We start from the raw sequence: 10,592 nt of genomic DNA, 5'->3' as shown, positions 1-10,592 counted from the left end.
GTGCCCTCGGGCCTGTCAGATCACGGCCTGGCTTTTTGTGAACTGAGTCTGCCAGGGAGAACCTGCGTACGAGCGCCTTATTGGTGCTTCAACGTCAGCCTGCTTCAAAAAAAAAAAAAAAACCAAATGCATCGATTTTGGATGAACTAAGTGAATGGCTACTATATGCAAGTTACTAAAGCTATACTTATTTTGAGACCAATTTTTCCTCACATTTCCTCCTCACTTTCATATCCTCAGGATGAGCAGGGTCTGACAATAAGGAAGGAAAAAAAGTTTTGGGGGCAGAGGACTAAGGGGGTACCTGACCCCCAGATTTAGCATTTCCCTGGTGTAGCAGTGGGAAGAGGACAAATTCAAGGCAAACCTCCAATAAATTAGATTTTATACCTAGAAGACTCTATCAAATTATATCTCTGCTGACCCCTGCAGTGCAGAGAACAGCTGAATGTGCAGTACATGGACACGGCCATAAAGTACAGAGAAAGCTGGCTGGAGAACTTCTGTGCTAAAGGAATAAAAGGATTAATTTCTCAATGCTCTAGGGATTCCCCAGCTAGGGAGAGGGGAAGTAGAGCTAGAAATTTAAATAAAGTCACTACCATAAAAAGTATAACAATTAAAAGATATAAACAAAGTCTGTGGGGGACACTGAATGGACAGCTACTTTCTAGCAACTGAAGCTGAATTTCTGGTAAGATGAAGTCTAATGGGCTTGCTCTGGTCCTGCAGCTTCCAGAAAAAACAGAGAACCACTTCCAAATTTTAGCAGTGAGATAAATTATCTATTTGTTGTGAATGAGAAGGTCATGTAGCAGAATATCATTTACTTAAAAGCAGTAAGAATCTTCTGCTGTTGTTGCCTATTGACTGTCAGTAGACCAGGAACCCTTAAGCATATGTCAGATCAGAAGATAGAATCTGCTACCTGAGGAGATGAAACTCATTATGTTGGCATGTTTGAAAATGCTGGCTTTTATCCTGAATCTGAAGATGCAGACAACTCCCCTAACAACCTTTCTCTCCCTATTCCTATTTTGTTTCTTCCTATTTTTTCCTCAACATCTTTTTCTTTACAAAAAGTAAGAAACACAAGAGAAAGGAAACTGAAGATGCTACCAAATCTATATCATCATCCTAACAGACTGGAGGCAAACAGGTGGAACAAAGGAGGATGAAGCAAGTTATTTCCCAACTATATGGAAGTACAGAAACAGAACATAATTTGAATGGTGCTCTGAAAGCTATTATTATAAATTGTGTTGAAAAAGTAACATTTTAAGGATAAATGATATATAATTACAATGAAATTAGGAATGTTAAAATATTTTGGAAAACATAATTTACAGAGGTAATGGAATTATCACAAGACTTTCAGGAACTGATGTCCACATTTAGGCACCTAAATTAATGAATTTATTTTCAAAAGTACAGACTATTTAAGGGCCGTTCCCTCAACTGATGCACTGTTGCAACTCAGAGGACATATTTAGGCATTTAAATATGAACTTGGGAGCTTAACTTCATGCAACAATTCTTGCAATCTGGGGATCTACAGAATGTTATGTGTGTTCTTCTTAAAAAAAAAACAAACAAAAAAAAAACACACAAGCAAGAAAGTTATGTAAATTAAAAAGGCTTTTTACCCCCGTCTCAATATCAAGAAAGTGGAAGATGTAACAACATTCACAAGGTGTATGGATGCTTAAATTAAAAATTGACACTGTAGAATAAAGATAAATCTGTCTTCAGCTGAAAAAAGAACAGACTAATAAAATATGTCTGTATCAAAACTATTTATTATCTGCTTGATATTTTCATTATTATACAGTACCAATACAATACTCTGGGAAAAAGATTTAAGTTTATAGCTTTTTTTCCTCTCCCCCCCCCTTTTTTTTTTTTTAAAAATTTGTAATAAAATACTTCCTAAATGACAAAAAATAAATTATAAATTAGTATTCAGTAAACAACTCATTACATTAAGTTACTTGTTTAACCCTATAAATTATAGGTACTATAACTGTTATGCAAAACTATTAAATATTTCTATACCTCCACATAGTTATAATTACAAAAGAAAAGTTTACCAACTGTCAAGTCATACAGTACAGGGTTGAACAAATACGAGAAATACTCTCCATAACGAAAGCACTACAATGGTCTGTCACAGACTTCTTTGTTATAGAAAAGTGTTTTACAGTTCAAATTTGGCAAGAACAGCAAGGGGGTACACAAAGATTATTGTGAATACATACTGTATTTTCCAGAGTTTGTTGATATAAAACTAGAATCTTAATACAACACTAATGGATTCGTTTGCACAGAATCAGGAGTACAGGATAAACTTGTATTCATCACAGTACTTAAATGCTTAAGAAAGCCAGGGGCATAGGTTGTAGATGTGTTGGTCTAAGGACATAGGCAGACAAGGTTCTCTGGATAAATCTGTTATCTTTTATTAGACCAACTCAAATAGTTGGAAAAAATTCTTCTTTGCAAGCTTTTGGTCAGAAACACTGGGGCTGTGCAAAGCTTCAGCCACCAATTCGATTCGGTGGAGATTTGGCCCGATTCGGAGTGTCTGCATCTTCAGATTCAATCCAAATTGAATCAGGAGACCCTTTAATCTCTCCGAATCTAACTGGAACCTTCCAAATGAATTTGGAGAGATTTGGAAAGATTCAACAATGTGGACATAGATATAGTTTTAAATGTTTTTTCTACATACCTCAAGGTACCAGGCAGCTCGTGAATGCTGCGATGCTGAGGCAGATGGAGCATCCCACAGCAGTGTGGGGGGGGCAGGCTCCCCAGCGCACTTGGCAGCAGATCCAGAAATGGATCAGAAGCACTTCCAGGTCCACTGGGAAGTGCGCAAGGGTAACCCTCCATGGCTGATTGCTGAGCTGGGAGAGCCCCGCCACGTGCTCAGCAGCAGACCCAGAAATGGACTGGAAGTACTTCCTGTACACTTCCGGGTTCATTGCCGAGCATGCAGAGGGCCCCCGCCATGCTCCTGTGGTGCTATGGTGGGGACGCTCCATTTGCCCCCACCATAGCAGCATTCACAAACCACCCCGGTACCTCAAGGCATATAGAAAAAAACATTTAAAGCTGTGTCTATGGCTGAATCACTGATTCTCCAAATCAGCATCAAATCTTCAGATTTGGATTCAGCTGAATCGAACTGGGACAGTGATCCAAATCAACAAATTGAATCACTGCCCCAGATTAGGGCTGAATCAAATACGGCCTGTTTCACACACCCCTAAGAAACACCCTTTGTCAGACTGAGGATGGTTTGTTGCAGTTGGTCTTAACAGATGCTTCCTCAGCCTGATGAAGGGTGTTTGTACCCAAAGGCTTGCAAACAACATTTTTTTCCAACTATTTGAGTTGGTCTAATAAAAAATATCAGATTTACCCAAAGAACCTTGTCTGAGAAAGACAGTGAATCTTAATTCACTGGTGAATATTTATTTTTCCTGAAGCTGGTTGTAGAAAAGAGAGTTAGGGCTTTTAGAAATGTAATTAAAAGCTGCTGTCTTAAAGATTCACAGATGATCAACATGGCTAAAAAAAGTCCCAGTTTGTACAGATATACTGGTTACATTATGTCTGCACATGCCAGAACACTTAGCCAATCAATTTGCTTGCTGACCTATTTAAAAAAAAGGTGGTACTAAATAATAAATCATTCATTCTTACAAAAGGAGTCAATAGATCTCTTTCCTAATTATAACATTTTTAACTAAAAGGTGTCTTGAAATAAATAAAAATGAGCAGTCTTTGAAGAAAAAGAGAGTAAGTTAAGAAAAACATTTAGGGAACAGTTTATGGGAACACATTTATTTCTAAACAAAACAAATTAAAAGATATAGAAGAAGTTATAATTTTTTTTAAAAATTCAGGCTTATAATTCAGATGTTTTGATTATAATGAGGTTAAAGCAGTCAGTGCCTAACCTGTTGCTCTTTGACGGACTATATTTCTTGCTTTCTCAACTCCTGGTGCTCCAGAGGTGGTAGCACTCCTGAATCTCATTGGTTCCACAACTTCAGGATGACTTCTCCAGCTTAATGAAAATGATCTTCCCACTGCAGTTACCTTTTGTGGATCTGAGATGCCACCTTTGAGAAAGGCAGCATCAGTTAGAATAGTTATAATCAACACTATACTTCACTTTGCAGTACAAAAAAAAAGAAACTAAAACTATTTGCGCAGGACATGTTTTCAATCTACTATTTCTGGCAAAAAGATTTTGAAAAAGTGTAAGGGATTCCAACTTTGGAAGTATAGAAGATAGACAACCTTGATCCAAACACATCATGGAAAACTACTATACAACAAAACTGTACTGCAGGCCTGTTAAACATGTGGTACAGCCCCTGGTGCTGGCTCTGGTCCTGAAGTGACCTGGACCTGCCCTGCAGGCAGGGCTCAGTGTAACAGAAAACTCTCTCAGAGCCGGTTTGGCACTGGCTCGCCCACCTGTTTCTGGGTCAACCACCCACCTCCTCACCTTCCACACCTAGTTGTTTCTCATTTGATTCTAATTTAGGCGAGAGGCTGCCCATTCTTGCCCCTATGCCAGAGGGCGCTATCTGCAGCTCTGTTCCTCCCCACACCACAGTCCAAGTCTCACAGATGGCATCTAGGTGACATAATGCTCCCAGCCTACAGCCAGACCAAGCTTAGCCCTTGTTGTCAGGCCTCATACACACACACATTCATACTGCCCTCCTCTCACGCTCCACCCCCTCACAGGTTCTCTTTCATGCATCAACAACTTATACTGCCTTGCTCCCTCTCGGAGAGGCCCCTTAGGCCATAGGCTTTATCTAGTGCACACCTTGGGTGGCAGATGTACCATCTTTTGGACCTTTCCGGTGACCCTCACTGTGGTAGTGGGCAGCCAATTACCTGACTGGGGCCAAGCTTGCCCTGGCCCCTTCCAGGGCAACTCTATACAAACTCACACACACCAGGCTCCAGCCCTCAGGTTTCCCCCTCCACTGGGGCTCCATATCCCTACCCCTCCACTGGGGGCCTACCCTTGCTGGGGCTCCACATCTTCCACCCCCTCACTAGGGCTATGGAGCTTTCCTCCCCGGTGGGGGCTTAGGTGGCCATAGCCATGCCTGGCCCCAAGTGCTACCTACAGTGATGTGGGGGGTAGGGGTTATTGAGGTGCCCCAACCCACCTTCCACCGGGGTGGTAACTGGTCTGGTATTTTCCTGGAGGCTCCTGCACTACTGGGAGCCCCACCAGGCCACCCACTCCCAGTAGGGCACAGTTTTAGGTCATGCCCAGGACCACAAGCCTCCTGCTCCTACCTGTAGATGTTCTCACACAGCAGCTCAGGTAGGCGATGTTTCCTGCCTGGCTGCCAGCAGCAAATCGCTCTGTTTATGTAGGTGGCTCTGGTTCTAAAATGGCCACCGCAATCAAGCACCTGCTGGCTGCTTGACTCGGCCCTTAGAGTGGCAGGCACCAACTGTGCCCTGCCACAATCAGGAAGCGCAGGGTAGGTTTATAATAATACAAACTGCAGGGTGTTGGAAGTAATTTTTTAACCAAATAGTTGCAGTGTCAGAAACTATAATGTCAAATTCAGGTTTCCAATTCTACTCTGATATAATCTAACTTAGAACGTTTTAACTACTTTAACATAAAATGCACTAAAGAATAGCAACTTGCCTTTTCCTCTTTGTTTTTTTTCCTTTTGTTCACTCAGTTTATCCAGTGGTAAGTTGGTCATTTCTACTCCATACACTGTTCTTGCTAACACTACTGTCAGAGAATCCATAATTTTGGCCCATTCACTTATCAGCTCCTCCCAATCAGTTAGGGAAGACAGCACGCTAAGCAATTCATCCCAGAGTTCTCGAGAAATGTAAACACTCAGATTTGCTCGGATCCAAGCCACAATAAGGGTCTGGAAAAGAAAACAAATAACACTGTGTACATTTCTATAAAGCATGGAATTACAAAATATTACCAACACATGTTCAAAGACAAACAGAAATTATGCAAAGTTATATAGCATGTATATGTGTGTATGTGTACAAGGGAGACTGGTCAGGATTTTCAGCCATGGAATGGACTAAAGGGAAAAAAATATCTCCCTTTGCTTTTCTCTTAGGGTATGAGCCCAAGGTGTCAAAAAACAACACCTTGAAACTAGGGAAACAACAAAAGTTTCATTACTCCAAAGAGTTTCTTAAGGTAATTAGTACCCAGGATACCAGCCAGTTAAAAATACTTCTATTTCTTTAAATATAGAAATCTTCTCTCATGATGCATACATAAATACAGCTTTGGTAGCCGTGACATTTGTACGTAAAAATAAATATGTCTTACAGTAACTGTGAGTCTGAGATGTGTCACTACTGGGACTGCACCTGGGCACATGATGTCCTCCTTCCTTTCCCTACAGGTCATAAAGGGCAGAGTAACCACAACTGTCCTTCAGTTCACTGACCAATACAGAAGCTAATGAAAGAGTATGGGTCATGGAATCCAAGTGGAAATCCCATCTACAAGAATTATAGCCGTCTCAAATTATTGTCCATATTTATTCTACTTCTGGTGACCAACAAGCACTGACCTCATACTTAAGAGGTGGGCATTAGGAGCCCAATCTGGCAGAACAGCTCTGTTGAAGTATGAGATCTTCAGGATAAACAGAACAATTCTAGGTGAAAGTGTGTTCTGATGTCCATACAGCTTCCCTACAGAATTCAGGAATAGGGATTTTTTCTGAAAGTAAGTGCAGTTTAGCCCTTGTGAAATGGGCTCTAACTCATTTGAGTGGACCTAATTTAATTCTCTAGTAGCATGTAATTAAATTTTCATGTTGACAATTTTTGGGTGAATACTACATAACCACTAACCCTATCTGCAAATGGTATATATAGCAAATGCAACTTCTGAAAGCTCATGATCTGTCACGTGGTAGAACCTGAACTGTATCAAAATTGTGCAGTTCAATTTCCTCTTGATTTAAGGGGAAGTTGGGGAAGAAAACTAGAAAATGAAGCATCTGATTTAAATGTCAATTTAGGATAATTTAGGGCACAAAGCGCAAGGTAAAATTTAAGACCATACCTTTATGAAATATAGTGTAAGAAAAACCAGATATAATAAAAGTATAGTTTCAATCTCGAGGTACACCAATACATTGATCCAATATCGGTTTGGTACTGACACAAAGAAAATTTGTTGTATTGGATATTGGCTCGATGGGCTGATAATTTGGCCTATAAATGCCTGGGCCCCCAAAATCTCTATCAGTGCACCCCTACTTAAATCTGATTCTCAGCCAGGGTGCTGCCAGATCTTTTGAAGGATACCATGAGGTATGAGGAAATAAGCAAGGTGTGAGGAGATAAATAGATTAACTAAGTAGATAACACAGGCTCAGGCTTGTCCTGTCTGGAGGACCCCCATGCCCATGGTCAGGCCACTCTGCAAGGAGTTAAGTACTGTAATATACAAAATAGTTTTGAAAAGTGGTTCTGCTTAGTTCAGAAAAGTTATGGAGGAGTGCCTCAAATACAGTGAGATGCATCTCAAGTCCAAAAAGGTTGAAAACCACTGATCTAAATAAAAACAACATCTAAGAGTCAGAATGGCCGCGTCCAGATGAGTGCAGCCATGCGGTATGTGGCACTGCAGACGTATCTGCAGCACCACATACCATATGTTCTGTTGTTTTCCATCCTGCAAGGGAGCAGTGAGGAGGGCTTTTTGACCCCTGGATATCCAGTGGTCAAAAAAGTCCATGGGAAAAAAAAAATCACGGCATGAAGAACACTGCTGAAGACCTGGGAGGACCCCAGAATGCCGGTAAGGCTGCTGGAGCCAGCCCATTGCTGGCCCCAGCCTCCCCTACCCCACCTAGGGTAACCTGCTGCATGCCAGAGTGTACATGGCACAGGCGCTCCCTGGGGACAACTACTGGAGGCACAAGGTGGCCACCACTAGTTGTCCCCCAGGGATCCAAATATCCAAACACATCTGGATGCAGCCAATGGTGCTAGAGATCCAAATTTTTAAATCTGATTAAAATGAGAAAAAGATGTACATTTGCTCTCATATTTTTTCTTGAAATTATGCTGTTAGACTTTGATTATGAGAACAACACACTTATAAATTAAGAATTAAATCTAATTTATGCAAAATGTTATATAAAAGTGTCTTGCTTTTGTAAGAAAAAAATCTCTTTAATCTCCTCCTAATTTTTCCCCTAGTGATTACTGTATATACATTTCCTGGCGTATTGTTTTCCTTCTTTATTGTCTGTATTACATTATTTGTTCTACATTAAAGTACTTGCTTTGGACAGATGTCATTAAAGTGCTATTCAGGAACTACAGTATCTTAATATTTATTTGATGCAGGTACACCCACAATGTTGTGGTGTGATGCATTCTTATTTAAATTGCTTTAGTTTTTAAATGTTATTCTCAGTTCCTTTCACAACTTGCAGAACAATTGTTTTTGAAAGGAAAAAATGGTGGGGGAGGATGTTATTGTCATACTCCTATAAGAGTATTACCAAATAGGAAAGGTAATATAATACTTTAGGAAGGAACAGGAAACTCAATTCACTTTGTAAACTGGTTATCCAATTAATATATATAGAGCAATTTGACATCAATAGCCTGAATATCTTTTTCAATAGTACATCTGATGCCAGAGAGTTTAAAAATCTGAAATCCGATGTTCATAATACTCTTACTTTAAGAGCTCTGAAATAATATAAGAGAATTATCATTATAATAAAAAGAGCAGAGTAAAAAATTCAAAACTGTCAACAAACAATGGCACATCATGAAGAATCTTAATGCTAGATGCCATGAAGCCCTCAATATTGTACCTCAGGGCATAAATACTTACTAATATACCTATGAATATTTTCCTTCGTTTAACACAGTCCAACACTTTGACTTGCAAAATGAATTTACCCATTGGAAAACAATTATAGAAAGCTCAGATAATTAGCGATTTTGAAAGAGCCAAGTTGCAAAAATATAGCTAATCCTATAAAAGTAGGATGCACTGATTATGATATACTAGTTATGTTATTTTATTAAACTAACCAAGTTGTTTCCATATGAAAGTAAGTATTTTGCAACTAGAAGAGTGCAAGATGAACAGGAAACAGGAAATTACTATGAACAAACAATAGAAAATCTAGCTGTTGCTTCTAAATGAGGGATCAGTGAGCATAAAGGGAATGCCTATTTTCAACATAAATGTTTCTCTTACAGTAGTAGCAAAAGCATAAATTTCATAACACACATTTAAGTGTCTTTCTTACCATGACACGTAAATATCCTTCTGGTTAGAATGAGAGACGTGCTCCAACGCAGCTGGAGCCTTTAGTGGCTACATTTACAAAAACAGACAATGCTGATACTCCAAAACTACTCTTTTAAAAAATAAGTCAGGATATCATGGGTTGTAAATAGTATTTTAATAAGACAGGGCAATATTGAACTAAAACAGTAACTTTTTCAGAGGCAGAAAAATATAATAGAAAAACCACCTCTGATATAACCAAAACTGACATGAAAATTATCTACCATTCTTCTGAAGATGCTTTGCATTGCAAAAGTAGATTTACATGTTCTTAACAAAAAGAAAGGCACTTACCCGGAAAAGCAATCCTGCCATGCTTTGAGCAAATGTGTCCTTTATTTGGCTATCCTTTGGCCTCTGCATGACTGCTTCTGTAATTCTGAGGAGAATCTGTAACATCTGTTCCCTGGTATCAAAGTAAAATTTCACATTTTAGTTGCACGTTTTATTAATTATACTTGTTCATTTGTCAGTGGGAGAAATGTACCAAGTCTCAAACTGAAAACATGATTATGTTCAAATATACTTTGCAGATGACCTTCAAGACAGAGATGTAGAGATGGAGGTAGAAAGTTGGGGGAAAAGTAAACCTTTGATATTTTACGAGGTGACTCAGAAGGGGAAATAACAACCAAAACCCCGAAGTCACAGGCAAGAAAGACGTCTCTAACTAGTTCAATAGTAGGTCCACACATAGACCACTGGGAGTGCCTAAGGAGAACTGAAGGATGCCCTTAGTTACATACCAGGGACATTGTAAGACTTTAGAACTGAGTGTCTATAGAAGTAGTCAAAATTGTGTATTGTTTTCAGATGCAAAATATTTCATTTTATTAAATAATACAAGAAAGCTGCTTAACAGTAACTGGAGTTCTTTGACACGTATTGTCCACATAAATATTGCCACAGGTAGATATACTCAGCCGTGAGGCTTTGATTAGATACAAGTACTGCTAAGGTGTGAAAATCAAGTATGGTCCAGTCCCAACCCTTCTCCCCCAGGGACTGAGGGGATAAAGGGAAATGAACACTTTTCACTCAGTTTCCTCTCAGTCACAAAACTTCTAGTACTTCTGACAGAGGAGAAAAAGGAGGGCAGGGTTTGAATGTGTATGTGGATAATACGCGTCAAAGAACTCCAATTACTGATAATTAACAACCTTTTCTTGCCTGAATAATTCACAGATTTCATAGACATTAGGGCTGGAAGGGACCTTGG

The 10,592-nt window shown here is 39.5% G+C and overlaps 1 protein-coding gene and 1 long non-coding RNA gene across 3 annotated transcripts in view; one reads left to right on the top strand and one right to left on the bottom strand.

Moving 5' to 3' along the window:
• The window catches only part of LOC109296643, a 21,342-nt gene extending 18,862 nt beyond the window's left edge, over positions 1-2,480 (top strand). Inside the window, exon 3 of the long non-coding RNA XR_002097011.1 lies at positions 2,328-2,480. This is a non-coding gene — a long non-coding RNA (uncharacterized LOC109296643). The remainder of the gene's footprint in view (positions 1-2,327) is intronic.
• The window catches only part of RALGAPA2 (Ral GTPase activating protein catalytic alpha subunit 2), a 437,386-nt gene that overhangs the window by 283,713 nt on the left and 143,081 nt on the right, over positions 1-10,592 (bottom strand). For both annotated transcript variants that reach the window (XM_019516125.1, XM_019516126.1), the window contains exons 14-16: positions 9,668-9,779; positions 5,705-5,942; positions 3,969-4,133 (exon numbers count right to left, since the gene is read on the bottom strand). In XM_019516125.1, coding sequence (XP_019371670.1) covers positions 3,969-4,133; positions 5,705-5,942; positions 9,668-9,779 — 515 coding nt within the window. The remainder of the gene's footprint in view (positions 1-3,968; positions 4,134-5,704; positions 5,943-9,667; positions 9,780-10,592) is intronic.

This window comes from Gavialis gangeticus, unplaced genomic scaffold (assembly GCF_001723915.1).
Source record: "Gavialis gangeticus isolate Ggan-Ray unplaced genomic scaffold, GavGan_comp1, whole genome shotgun sequence".
In the NCBI taxonomy this organism is placed as follows: Eukaryota; Metazoa; Chordata; order Crocodylia; family Gavialidae; genus Gavialis; species Gavialis gangeticus.
The sequence above is the reverse complement of the archived record's forward strand: the minus strand, read 5'-3'. Positions and strand labels throughout refer to the sequence as shown.